General features: G+C 37.2%; 1 protein-coding gene across 3 annotated transcripts; it reads left to right on the plus strand.

Annotated features, from left to right (window-relative positions):
* The first annotated feature begins 1,952 nt into the window (after nucleotides 1–1,952).
* LOC132786827 (serine-rich adhesin for platelets) lies at nucleotides 1,953–15,036 on the plus strand. Of its 3 annotated transcripts, none has more exons than XM_060793516.1 (4): nucleotides 1,953–2,578; nucleotides 6,867–6,956; nucleotides 13,006–13,733; nucleotides 13,801–15,028. In XM_060793516.1, the coding sequence occupies exons 3-4, from the start codon at nucleotides 13,155–13,157 to the stop codon at nucleotides 14,380–14,382; spliced, it is 1,161 nt and encodes a 386-aa protein (XP_060649499.1). In that variant the 5' UTR covers nucleotides 1,953–2,578; nucleotides 6,867–6,956; nucleotides 13,006–13,154; the 3' UTR covers nucleotides 14,383–15,028. The 3 variants fall into 3 exon arrangements, with proteins under 3 accessions (XP_060649499.1, XP_060649498.1, XP_060649497.1); XM_060793515.1 differs by lacking the exon at nucleotides 1,953–2,578 and adding an exon at nucleotides 5,234–5,634; XM_060793514.1 differs by lacking the exons at nucleotides 1,953–2,578; nucleotides 6,867–6,956 and adding an exon at nucleotides 7,972–8,884 and having other exon boundaries at nucleotides 13,801–15,036.
* The last annotated feature ends 14 nt before the right edge of the window (nucleotides 15,037–15,050 follow it).

Consider the following 15,050-nt stretch of genomic DNA (forward strand, 5'->3'; position numbering starts at 1 on the left):
AATAATTTAAAAATCAGCTTTTTGACAAGTGCGTAGCAAGATTTCGCAATTTAATGAAAAGGAATGCAAAAATAGCGAATAGTGCATAAGCATAGATAACAATAAAGTACAGTTTTTACGAAAAATAGAACAAAACAGAATCGAAAACTAAAGTGTGTAAACACTTTCTTGACAGTGTCAAAAATGTGTAAGCTCATATTTTGTTGATTTAAAATGTTCCCTTTCGTTGTATTGTTTTTATTTTTGTACATACTAATTTGAAATTTGCTAAATAATAGATCTGCATTAAAAAAATATTAAAAAATAATAACTAAAGGCGTTATTTTTGCATGCAAAGTCAAAAAATATGTGTTTTTTTCAGTGTGTAAAGAGTTTCTTGACATACTGTACGTATCATACGTCAAGTGTTATTCTAAATTATATGAGTGAGAAGAATGATATGTCGTTGACATTTGCAATTTGCTTTCTGCGCATTTCCATTTTTACGCTAAAATATAGTGCGCAATATCCCAAAATTGCTGTTTATTTTAGATATGAATCACAGCTACATCCAGTCTATGACATTATGCAGCAATATGCTAGAGGTAGTGCACTAAAATACATATAAACAAACCACAACACATGATTTTGTACCGCGTGTAGAAAAAAGTTTATAAACATGATGCGAAAGGGTTGAATATGCATAGTAAGCAAATGTGTCATACAAATTTGAGTTTAGCAACATGTTGCTTTAGCTCTATAGACTTTGGCAACATGCTGAATAGTGTGGCAGGCCATCAGCTGTGCAATTCGACCATCAGCAGCTGTTGTAATGCGTAGCGATTGTTGCATCAGCCAAACAAACCGGCAGACAAAAATAGGGAGAGAGAATATGATGAGAGAGCAACTCTCACGCATGCTGCATGCCAAATCGAAGTTGTTGTTGTTTCTTGTGCTTGCACTCTACACACTTTTTAATCAGCCTAAGCGACTTTCAATGTCGAACCTGCAAATATTTCATTATCTAACAGGGAAGCAAGTACATTTATTGTATATTCGCTGCTTATTTGCCTGTTAACTGATAAGTGTCATAAATTACATATAAATTTGTATGAATATTGTTATCGATAGATGTTTGTAGATGGAGATATGTACTCGTGTTTTATCTACATGTATGGATTATGCACAATCAGATAGCTTCACAATTTTTGCACTCGCACGATGATGATGCATTTTATTCATAGAACATTACATACGTGTCGTTTACATTTCTTAGACTTGTGTAGCAGACTTGCGAGTCGCTGCGACCTTTTATATTATTACTGTACAAAGTCTGCTATACTATATAGCACTAGCATAAAATAGAAATCGTTTTTGGGGGCACGGCAACAGCAGCACAGACAGTAGAGAGCAAATTTGCTAGCGTGACAGATAGAAAGAGAGCGGAAAAAGAGAGCGAGGAATCCAGGGGGGGAAGTCTTATTCGACGTCAGCCAACTGATAATCAGCAGAAGCAGCATTGTTGCCGACTTTGACGACCGCTGCGTCCAGTGACTGGTTGAAGCAAAACGTATTCGTTAGTAACAAAATTTTGTCCGTCGTGAACAGAGCAACTTTTAGTATATCAGCGAGTCGTGAATACCGAAAGCTTTAGCAATAACAACAACAACAACCAACCACAAGCAAACTTCGCAAAAGCTGTGCAAATTTACTGTGAATTTGTGAAATAAAATCGAAAAGCAATAAAATAAAAAACTTTCAAGTAGTATACGACGGTCTTAATGGCATCGAAACCTACGCCACTGTATAAAGATATTTTATTTATAGAACAATAATATTTTTCCGTGTTCGTGAATCACAAAGCTACGCCAAGTGAAAAGTGTCTGATAAAAGTGCGATAATATTTGCGAGGGACGCAATAAATCTGCAAAAAACTTATCATATTTTACATTACTTCAATTGTATCTGAGATATAAGTTGTATCTAGATACTCAGTTAAAACAAAACTTTCGTTCAAAAACTATATATTAAGCATATTGAAGAATTAGTGTCTTCATCGGCCAATTGCCCCAATATTATGTTCTCTGTTTCTACTGTTGACTCAACAACAGCAACAACAACAATACAAACAACAACGACAACAACAAGTGCGCGAGTCGTCGACAAGCGAAAGCATCACTTCAAGCGAGGTCTCAACGTCATGCAACATTCGCCTGCCGTTGTCTACATGTGTGTGCAACATTCGCAGCAGCAAGTTCCCCCCATGCTCAAGAATTTTATGTGTATGCGTATGCGTGGCTGGCATAACAATTCCCACTCCAATAACAATTGCCTCTCCATTAAGGGCACCACGTTCAAGTCCACTACAACCACTAAGACTGTCCTAAAGCGTACGAAGGGTTTGCGAAAGAAGCGCGATATTTGTATTATTCGTCGCAATATTTGTGGTTGCCGCCGCGGCTTTCGTTTTTGAGATTTTCACATAGATCAAAACAAACCCCAAACACCCCCCGTCAACGAGCGTAAACAAAAACGGAAAGGAAATTTGCAACATTTAGGTGGAACTTGCTAGCCAAACGCGGCAGCACTATGATGGGCGGTAAGTTGAACCACACAAACACCCTACACCACCCGACATCGGCCATTGACACTATAACACACGTGCTATGAGCAATCACTCCCACACACATTTTCACACAAACTTCCCCATGTTTCGAAATTCGAACTGATAGCGTTGATGGAGCGAATATTTTCGAAGTGGCGCCCTTCACCCAGCTAGCTTGATACCCTACACTCGAGTGGCATATGATAACAAATAAGTATTTTGTTGTTGCCAATTGATCAAGAGGTTCAAAATACTTGTATATAAACATAGGCACCTATTGATGATAAGAAGTTATCTTCAATTCAATTCCTATGTACTGATTTCTTAAGCTATATTCAACAAAATGAAGTTGGTTGAATTTATTATTATATGTATACATACATGTGTACGTAATTCCGATTAAAATTCTGAAAATCATAAAAAGCCAATAAACATATTTTATTTATGGATAGCATAAAATATTTATTTTAGATCCAAGTCTCAAATTCTTTTTTCTTTTGAAATTTTCTGCCTGCAAAATAAACAAAATATTATTAAATCCATGATTCTTTGAGTTTATGTAAATAAATAATTTTGGCTCTTGATTAGAATTTCAACTTAAAAAAGTATCTCAAGCTTAAGATTGTACAACTTATATATAATGCATGATTTAAGTACACTTATGTATGTATAAATGTATGTATGTATGTATGTATGTATGTATGTATGTATGTATGTATGTATGTATGTATGTATGTATGTGCAATATACTTTTAATATTATAAACTATTACGTGAAAGCAGCTTTTCCTTGACGTGGCCCTTGGCACAGAAAAATGTCCAATCATCGTGGCTGGCAAATTCCCACACATAAAGTTTTCAACAACAAGTTTGGCCATTGTTTTTGTTGGCCAACTTGAATACAGATCTCGTGCCAGTCTGTGATCAGTGCCAAAAAAAATCCCCAAATTAAATACATACACGTTCATATGTACTAATGTGCATAGGTATGTATGTATGTATGTATCTTTGTATTGTACCATCTATGGCGTGTGCTATTTTGGACGGCAAATTTCCACGAATTCTGCGCACCTTCTCATTAATTATTTGTTTAGTAAAGCTCTGGTCTAATAACCTCCCCACACTTACCTACCCCTTCCTGAACAAACATACAAATTACAAAGTCACATGCCCGAGAGCTTTTCGATTTTGTGATTTTTGCGTTGGCAGCATGACTCATGCATTTTTTTTATTATCGTACCATGCATGCGCTTACAAACATATGTATGTACATACTTACATACATACATGCCTACACACAACTTGTATTTGTTATTATGATTGTTGGTTCAAAGCTCTCCAGTTGTGAGAGCTCGCAATGAGAGCTTTTATCTTTGCACCGACAAGCACTCACACAAACACAAAGCAGCCGCTGACGCATCTGTTTGAATTGGAGCTTTTGTCGCTAAGCTTTGAGAGTATTTAAAGTCTCATTTTGAATTCTTAACGTATATTTGAAAGGGGAAACACCTGCTGCAATAACAACAGTTGTCTACATTTGATTTATATTCACCTGTAGCTATAAAGAATTAGTGTGTACCTACAAATGTACTAACAAACATCAATTCCATAGACAGATCAATTACTTTATAGCTGTTAACATAAATCAAAATACATGCATCTTATTTTGTATAAGAAATACAAAGAACTATAGGCCTGTTCGAAAATTATTTGCATACCTTTTAAGTTTAGATTGACGCGTTTTACTTATTCGTTACTTTCACTTCAAGTAGACTGCCTAAGCAATTGAACTAAAACAAATTCATCTTAACTGGTTCTACTGACTCATCAGTTGAACTGCGTCAAGTAAAATGAATATAAAAACAAGCAAGTCTGCGTCTTATCTTAGTACACAATGTTCAGGTCATTTGCTTGCATCATTTAATTACCAATTTAAACTGTACATACATATAGATTCCAAAAAATTTATAAATTTGCATATGTTTATAGATATATTCTTGTCTGGCTAATTTGTTGTCTGGTGAAATAAATATACCACTTTTTTTCTTGTTAATGACAAGACATTAGCTTCTTTGTATTCTTCTTCTGGGGAATATTTGCACGAAATTGCCGGCCGGCTGGCATCAGACAACACAAACATATCGAGGTCATTGCCAAGCAACTAGGAAGGTAGCAACACATTGCGCATATTCGTACGCGTTATTTGTGACGTCACAAGCGCATGTGCGAACAGATAAGCACTTTATATAACAATTGCCTTAAGAAAATACAGAACCAAAATTTGTAGCAATATTATTTTAATGGGCATTTATTTAATCAAATTGAAGAAGAAATATTAATTAATACACCCATGATAAATACATTAATTTAATGAGCTGACGTCGAATGCAAAAAACAAAAATGTACACACAGCAGAACCTCATCGCCGGCTGACGTGAGCGAAAGCTTGTACACCAAGAGCTTTCGTTTCCGTGAGAGCTCGTATCTGTGTAAAGTTCTCTCACTCTCTCGCACACATGCACGCATTGCTTTATCTTGCTATAGCAAACTGGTTTGCCAGCGAGCTTTTTGAATTTCACAACGAAACTAAATTCAAGCGGCTGCAAGTCCACACAGTTTTCAACATTTGTGGCTCGTTGGCAAATCGGCGCGTTTTGTGTGTTCAATTCGACGTGAATACTACAATCAAGCAGTTGAGGCACAACTCAGCGCTGCTTTCTGTTTATGTGACAAGTGAAATAATACAAGGCATATAACAAGAAGGCAATTCATATTTGTGAAACCAAGGATAGAAAGTGTACAACACAGTCAACCAATTCATTTAACTGTTGTTGTTTTATACGTGAAACAACAACAACTCCACATATTTTGTGTGCAAATAAGCAAACTTGGAAATTTTAAAGCAACGGCGACTCGCGTAAAAACCTACAAGTGGTGGTGTGAGGAACCACCCAGTAAATTGCGTCGCTAAATTAAAAGTTAGTGGCACCTTTTTGGTCGCGTTTTCAACAACCGGCCGACTGCGCTTGAAGACAAAAGTCAGAAATTTATGTAAGTACATATTGGGTGGAATTTTTCTACTAAGTGATCTGCTATTCATAGGAATTTACTTATGTACATACATATGTACGTATGTATGTACATATGTAATGCGTCATCTAAGTGTGTGCAGACATACAATCGATACATACAGCGTACATACAAATATATATAAAAGCAAGACATACTTACATTCATATATGTTTGTACATATGTATTTATAGTATATTAATACTAAATGCAAGCAGAAAGTTTAGCGAAAGCTTTAAATGATATTGAACACAGCGGCCGGCCGCCATATTGGATGAGTCAAAAGTGCGACAAAAACAACAACAAATAGCGCCACACAAACATACGCACAGACATACACATACAAACATATACTGTATGCAGATGTGCTTAAATCAAACAGTTGTTGTTCTTACATACCGATAGATTATCTACGCCACAGACGTCAGTAGCTGACGCTACACACACACACTCACACAATTTACACGCGAGTAAGGTTATTGTGAGAGAGGGGGTGAGAATAAATTTATTATATGTGGTGCCACTTTTTATTGTCGTGTATGTAATTACTTGATAACTAGGGAATGGGAGGGGGATAGGGCTAAAAGAGGGGTAATTTAGCAAGAGCTTGCGCGCTTTGTGGCGTTTGGGAATTTTCCACCAATTGATAATTGCTTTTCGTTGTTGTTTTGGTGCACGACTTTGTTGATGCGTTGACGAGATTGCGATTGTGTGACATTATCTGCGCGAACACGTAAAGACTTACACTTTATACATACATACATACATATGTACGTGTAATTATCTAAATGTTAGCTGGGTGGCGCGTGCGAGGTTCTCCCTCGATCGGGGGTATCCAACAACTACTGATACTGATTAGCAAATAACGAAACCTGTTGTTGCCAATCGGCCGCCATTTTGTTTTTGCTCTTTTCTTTGCGCCCATATATGGAGCTTTGTTGTGAAATTCATTTCGAATCTCTTGCTTTTGGACCCCCTCCTGTTGCGAAACTTAGAGGGAGCTGGTCAAAAAAGCTTATCGCAAACTATCACGCTTCTATGGGGTGTGTATCAAATGAGGAAGTATTTGTGGCGCTTATAGATAATAATCATCATTAAAAACTTTAACTTGTTATCATCATTAGAGTTACATATCTAATAATAACACTTTCGAGTGTTTGTTGTTACACTTATTGAACATATAAATAATATGCGTATTCTTTATTTCGTTTCAGTCTAAAAGGAAGTTGTGTCGACGACTCTTTTAGAGCTTGTTTAGAGTTTCCCTAACAATTTCATTGTTCCTCTCAAACGGTCAATTAAAAGTGAGTATACAAAGTCCTTTTTGCTAATAAGTTATAAGACTCATATCTGCTTGAATTAAACCACACCCACTACCACCAATTAGTTATGTAAGAATGTTTTATGAAAATATGTGTATATATATGAAAAAAGGAGTAATTCCAAAAATAAAAAAAGGATTCATTCCATTAAAAAAGGCGTAATGCCACAAAAAAGGAGTAATTCCATACAAAAAAGGCGCAATGCCATAAAAAAGGAGTAATTCCAAAAAAAATAAAAAAGAGTATATCCAAAAAAAAAAAAGTGAAAAAAGGAGTAATTCCAAAAAAAATGTAAATAACAAAAGAAAATATGGAAAAAAGGCAAAAGAAAAAAGAAAAGGAAATGGAATGGAAAAAACAACTAACTAAACGCCAGCGAAAAAAAAAGCACAAAACAATTGACACCTCACCCACCCACTCAACAACTCATCCATTTGCAATGCAAAAATAAAAAAAAGAAACACTGCTAATTTTCGCCCTGTCTAATACCTCAAGGATTGGAGATATCAAGACAACCACATATGCTGTCACTATGTTGATATCTCTGATCCGATGAAAATGTACATACATTATTTACCCATTGACTTGGTGTAACACAACATTGCGTACATACAAAATAAATCAAATCACAAGTGGCGCGAGCCCCAAAAAGGATCGCGCTCCTGAAACGTCGTCGATCAGCGAATTAACAAAAACTTTTTTCTTTTGTCTATTTTCTTTCACGTAAAAAATAAAAAACCAAAAACCAAACCAAAACTCTATAAATGCGCTTGCTCCACTCATCGACATATCCTGCGAAATCCTTAAAAAATTATACAAATTCTGAAATTGTATAAATTTTGAAATCCTGTCGTACCGAAACCGAAATTAAACCGTTCACCGAAACAATATTGAATTTGAAATTGACAATTGAAATTACAATTGCAATAAATAGCCACGTTCAAAATGGCATTCAGCGTCGAAATCCAAGCCAGCCAAAACAGGCCCAAGAGCGATTCAAACAGCAACAACAAACTATCCCAAGAGCACGCCAAGAGCAACCCCAACAAGAGAACTAACCCAGAGAATAGTAACGGTGCAAACGCAAGCAACAACTACACCGAGAACCGAAAATCTCAGAGATATAATATTGATGATCCAGGAGCCAGCACGAGTACAGGCAACAACATACGAGGAAGTGCAGAGCGACGTGAGAACCGCTGGCGAGAGAACCTTATCGTCCAATTGCAATTGCTCGCGGATGAGAACAGAGCCAACGGCGACGACGAAGGATTTACCACGGTCGACAACGGCTTTAACGTGCACAACCATACCGATCGTTATAAATACGCATCCCAATCCGAGAATAATCTTGATCAAGGTGCCCAATCGAAGCAGCAGCAACAACAGCAGCAGCAACAGCAACATCAACAACAACCAAAACCACACCTGCAACAGCAGCAACAGCAACTGCAGCAGCAGCAACAACACGTGCAACCGGGCAGAGTTAACAGCGCCTCGAACTCGGCTAATAAGAATACCCTTTTTACCAGGGTCGGTACCAACACCGCCATCAACGAACCAGGCTTTGCCTACGGCGAGCTCTTTAGTAAGCTCTACAACTTCGGCGACAGCATCCCGTATCGCGACGCAAACCTTGCCAGCGACTGGGACAATATACCCAACAGAGAGGTACTTGAGCAGTTCAGAGTCGCAGAAAAACCAAGTCGCGATCGACCCGAAAATAGGTCCACCGACAACGGTGAATCAAACGGTCCAGGTTTCGAGCCACCATCAGCAGCAGCCACAAACGTTGGCTTCAATGGCTGGTGTAGAACTGACAGGTGCCGACATGCTGTCCCACCAGGATATGAGTGGAGCAATGCCTACTGCTACAGTTGAAGAGATAGATGTTCCGGTGTTCATTGATGGTGAGTACTGTGTTTTGTGTGTGTAATTCGTACCCAGCACTCTCTCATTACGATCAAAAGTCAAACGAGAAACAAAACGTATATCAGTTTAGAGATTGAGTCGGATAGCAGGCGTCGAACTAAATGTTCACCATATCTCTCTCTATTCCCCTCTCTCCTCTCTTAGGAGGGTGGGGGCAAGAGGGAGGCATGGTGGGCATGGTTGTTCTGCCCATGACATCGAGGTACGTTGCCACGTATTGATGAGTTGGAAGATCACAGTGCAATGACCCATTAACAATTGTGCGAATCGTAAGTGACCCGGTCGCACAGCAGTCAACAGAGTAATGAAAAAAAAAACTACCCCTCTATCCAAAACATCCCCCATCATCCCCCCTCTCCCTCAACTCTGTTTGACTGCAATGAACGACCTGGTTTGGTATTCAATTTATTTTTAAGATCCACGGACTACAACCAGTTTTGTAGTAATTAACAGAACTGCCTTGATTTTGGCACAAATTTCTAAAGAATTCCATCGCACAATGTAGGAAGTATATTACATAGTATAGATCAGTCTTGAATCATATCAATATATATGCATCCAGAAAACTGTTGTCGCTTTTTTTTTTGGTTTTTGCTTGTATAAAAGTGATGTCGCTTTTTTCAAGAGAAAAATAAACCTGTTGTCACATTTTTCTCTCTTTTGTTTAAACAAATTTGTGATGTCGCTTTTTTTTTTGTGTGAGGAATTTCATTTTTGTATATTGAAACTGTTTTTAACAATGGCAGCCCAATTATGTATAGGTATTTAATCAATTATATAGTATATTTTTGACTAGTAATTCCATTTTTTTCAAGGTCTTTGCTTAGTTTGACCTCGAGTTACAAATCACAAAGGTCATGAGCATTTTAAATAATAATCTGCAAAATTTGAAACTAATAAAATGAATATATGGAATTTCCATTTTACACATCTAATGTGAATAGATTTATGCCATTTACAGTAGCTTGGCAATTATTTTGTGAATCCGTGAATTCATTTCATCATTTAATTGTTTGACACTTTTTATCAGCCAGTTTTCTTAGCTCTCATTTCGTTTCGCTATTCATGAGCAGTGAGCAGCTTACGCGCTTTGCGCCTATATTATGACATGAGTCATGCTATTTTTCCGTCTTTGACAACAATGGTTCTTCTAACTGCGCAGTTTTGAATGAGCTTGTAATGCAAGTGATGTACACGTATCAATATGAAAATAATAATGCAATGTATGATACACATTTTTGTATATGCATATATTACATCTTTTCAATTGCTCACTTGTTCGAGCATTTTTTACTATCACACGACAGAAAAATATGTATTTTCAAGTCTTTCCAAAATTTGTACAGAAACGGGGTTTTTTTTTTTTGCAAAGATCTATATAAATATATATGTACTACATCGACAACAATGTGCACATATAATTTCCTATTTTTCCTCTGCTGCTTAAATTTGTCAATTTCCCTGGATGATGTCTTAAAAAATATCAAAAAATTCTAAAAAATCGTGCTCAAACCTCAAATACATATATGTATATATGATAACATGTAAAAAGTCACGCCACGTTTGTTTTCTTTGTTCAAATTAATTGTCTACAAAGAGCGTGTAAACTGCATTTCGGAAACACACTCGTTCCCTAACCCTTATCGGTTTTATTAGGTGGCAAGTAATGTTTGCCCATAAATGGGCATCTTTTTCTGTTAAATACATATTGATTGTCTTTGACTAACAATATATATATTACCTGGAGTCAAGTGCAATGTAAAACGTTGACGCATGACCTAGATACATTTTCGCACATGCTTTTTTCTTAACACTTTGTTTAATAGTCGTATGATTATTACACATACGTAGCTGAAATTCTGCAATGTTGCATTGCAAACAAACAAAATCGGGTTTAAATAATCTATATAACATGTTAATAATAGGTTAAATCAATAATAGGTGAAATTTGTTTGATACACGTGTTCAAACATAGGACATTGGCATTGATATTGTTAGATTTTCTGTCCTTTACCCATTTGTTGTGAAATTCGATTAGCAAAATGATCATGCAAAAAAACAGAGAGAGCGTTATGTTGGAGAGAATGTGGAGCCATTGTTTTCCACCACTTGTAGGAGTATGGGAGAGCGCGTGTTCTCTCTCCCACACACACACACACTCTCAAGAAACAAAGAAACTGTCCCTCTCTTTTTCCCCTCATTAAAGGGAGACAAAAGATTTATGCCGGCCGGGCCGGTTGACGCTCTCTCTCTCTCTCATTCACCCATACATGATCCCCAATGGGCAAACAATTTTGCATTGCGTATACGTAAAGTGCAACTAAAATATTGAAATATGTGTATCAAAGCAAATATGAAATATTTTAATTTTTTTATTCCAATTAAATTAATTTATTGAGCGTTTATTTTCGTTCTGTTTTTGTCACAAAAACTTCTAAATATGGCAATTCCATTACAATTATTTGCTGGAGTTTGACAGATAAAAAAATGAACATACATTACTAAACATTTATTATGTGTGTGGTTAGTATTTTTTATATTCTCGGACTTTCGATTGCTCTGATGAAATTATAACGGCTTCTGTATTGGTGCATTAAATTCACCAAAAACTACATTTATTGGTTAATAACATCTTCACTGGCCTCTCAAGTCCAGCAACGTTTTTACACACATGGACGTATACATGTGTAATTGCCAAAGAACAAATACCAACAGAGCGAGAGCGAGACAGCTATAGTGTCTGAGCACTTGTTGCCTCTCTCAGAGTCCCCAACAGTAGTTAGTGGTGTAGGGCAGGTTGCGCAGAGGTATTAGTGTTTATGCTGCTCTCTCGCTCTCGCGATCTCTTAGCCACCACACTGAGTTGTGTTTGTGTGCCTCTGTTTCTGTTTGGGCCTCTGCTTTGCTGTCGCTAAAAAATACGTGATGCGGTTTTGCACCACACAGTTGCCGTTTATATCTTGAGCCGTGTAGACGTCGTATTCGAAGTGTTGACAAAAGGTAAATAAAACATATCGAAGAATTCAATTTAAATAATAGAAATTAATTTTTGTGAAGTAATAAGTAAATTGCTTGCGAGATTTAATTTTTTTGTTTTGTTTTTTTGAGCAGACAAATTAGTAATGTGCCAGATTTATCAATTTTATCTATTGTTGCAGTTAATGAATCACCGTGCAATTTTTAAGTGACAAAAGTAGAGCATAAAGTTCTCAAATATGTCATTAAATTGAATGCTGTCAATTATGTACTAATGCGTATAACTATGTGTATATATGTAAATATGCATATAGTATATGAATATGCACCTTATAGATCTTTGCAAAAATGGCGAAGAACTGTAAGCAAATAAACCAAATTATATCGACTGTTAACAAATTCCATTAAATTCGCGCAAACGTTTTGTTTTGGTATCAGCTTTGCCCCAGTGCGGAACAGACATGAACGAACATGTTCAATTTGTCTCGTACGTCACGAGAGACTCTTCGTCTGGTGGTTTTTTGCTGGCGCGATTCTCTTTCTCTACTTCCTCTCTCATTCTTACTCTCTGAATCTGTCTGTGCTCTCTCGCACCGGCTGATTTTCAGCTGAGACAAAATTCGTATGATATTTTTTCCACAGTGTTTTAGGAATTGAATTAAATAGCTAAACTAATTATACAGTATATTTATTTATTTTAATATTTTTCTTTATTATTTTTATTTTAACCTTTTTGTTTCGTTTTGATTTCGTTTCGATTCCAATTTGTTTCCATTTTTTTGTCGTTTGAATTTCACAACAAACGAGCGAGATAGTGAGTCATCATTCAGCTAGTTGTCTTTGTCTTATTATTGTGCACACTCAAAAGTATGCAACAGTTTTTGATTTTAAATTTGAGAATTTAAAATATTGAGAAATCAGAGCATAATTATTAGATTAAACATTAAAAATATGATTTATTTGTGATCCTCCAGTTCCTTACTGAGTGCAATCTAAATAAGGTCATTGATATTGCAATTTATAAAGAAATCAAATTAAAAATATGCACACGCATTCACACACATACATTTGAAAAATTTGATTATTACATGCATTACTAATAATATTTTTGCATTTTTCGTAGAATACCTGCAAAACATAGAAGCATCGTCGTCAACGAGCTGCAGCAGCAAAACAGAGGAAAACGGAAAAGAGATTTGTAGTGAGACGGATATATTTGACTTTGACTTTGATATAAACTTGATTGCCGAGGATCTCATTGAGCGGAAGGAAATGAATCAGTGCAGTCAGGATATGGATATCAACAACAGCGACAACATCAACAACAACTTTACATACATGGATGAACTACAGTTTCCATTGGACGAGGGAGGAGAGGAGATGACACTTGACGTCAGCTCAATGTGCAACGGCATCGAATTTTCAACCGAGGATGAGCCCGATCTGTTGATCAGCTCACAGAATCCCATGTTCCCCTGCTACTCGCAGGGCTCCGAACTACCCTCCAGTCAAACAAAATGCTTCCACGAGTTACCATTGTTGGCTGACGAGAATAGCTTGGAGACCACCAACTACTATGGCTCTAGCCAGGCTTCACTTGGCTTCGGCCTCGGGCTCGGCCAGCTGGAGCTTTCTAGCGAGGGAGTTAGTGTCGTCTGCCAAGAAGCCACAACCTCCACACAGTGCCTGGGCGTTAAACGCTCAGCTGCTGCCGCTGGCCTAATGCCCATTATCGATTCGATGCCACCAAAACGCAGTAACCTTATACTTAATATCAACAAGTCGCATGTTCACCAACCAGAAATCGTCAACACACCTGATATAATCGAGCAAGTTCTCAAGTTGAGTGAGGTAAGTTATCTCTGAAAATATTCCAAATTTACACTTTACTAACTAATTGATTTCTTTCGACTTGCAGCAAAACCAAGCGACTAGCTTCACCACCCAGGATAAGATTTATGAGGATCTGCGCAGCACCGAGGAGAACACCACCTTCAGTGACACTCAAGACTTCTCAGCGCCAAATACACCATACAGCGCTTACTCCGTCAGCACCTCCACCACCTCCAATGCACCCACCTGCCTTACCGGCTTCGCCGGCCTCATCACCGCTCCAGTATCGCCTGCATTTTCAACAGCCAGCACATCTCAGTTCAGTTCCGCCACATCGAACAACAACGGCACCAAGCGTAAGCGCGGTCGTCCTGCCAAGGAGCATGCCGATGGCCCCGATCCCGAATTGATGTCGAGACTGCAAGGTGATGAGCTTAAACTGTATCAGGATCGCCTTAAGAACAACGAGGCGAGTCGCGTTTCCCGTCGGAAGACGAAGAGTCGCGAGGATGCTGAGAAACTGGAGGAGGAGAATTTGCTGACTATTTCCCGAGATCTTACTGCCATTCTACAAAAGGTTGAGGCTGACAAGAAGATGCTCGAACACCATCTTATGCAAATGCACCACCGCAATAGCACTTATGTCAAGCCCGAACCGGAGCACTAAGATTCTCAGAAACACCCAAGCGTGTTGCCATAGTAGTCAAACTGTCGTACCTCCTCTCTCATGTCGCATATTGCGACACATTACTTTAGATGTAAACTAGTGTGTAATCCAATGTAAAGTTAGTATTGATGTCGAAGTCGCTGCATGACGTGGCACCCCCGATACGGGGTGCCACACAAAAAATGATGAACTACCAACAAGATCAAATCAATTTCGGGAAAATTGATTAAAAACAAACAACCCCCACATATGTTATAGACACTTATTGTAGTAATTATGCATACTTACAAAATGCGCCACAAATTCAATGGAATGCGCGAGATTTTTTTAAAAATTCTTTTAAACACATTTTTTTTAATATTACATGATTTTTATTACGTTTGCAATTGTCAAATTTTAACCACATGTTTCTATTCATACTTATGTTTTATGTATTAATTGTAATCCACTTAATATTGCGCTCAATGCGAAATGCAAGCGATTAATTACAATTATTATTATAAATACAATGTATACCCATATATCATGAAAATGAACACAAAAATTGTTACAATCAAAAAAAGAAAAAACCAAAAAACCCCACAAAAAAAGAAAACATTGTTGAGAATGCATAAATATATATTCCAGTTATTTTAAGAATTACATTTATATATGTACAAATAACCAAC

This window comes from Drosophila nasuta, chromosome 2R (genome assembly GCF_023558535.2).
Source record: "Drosophila nasuta strain 15112-1781.00 chromosome 2R, ASM2355853v1, whole genome shotgun sequence".
NCBI classification, from domain to species: domain Eukaryota; kingdom Metazoa; phylum Arthropoda; class Insecta; order Diptera; family Drosophilidae; genus Drosophila; species Drosophila nasuta.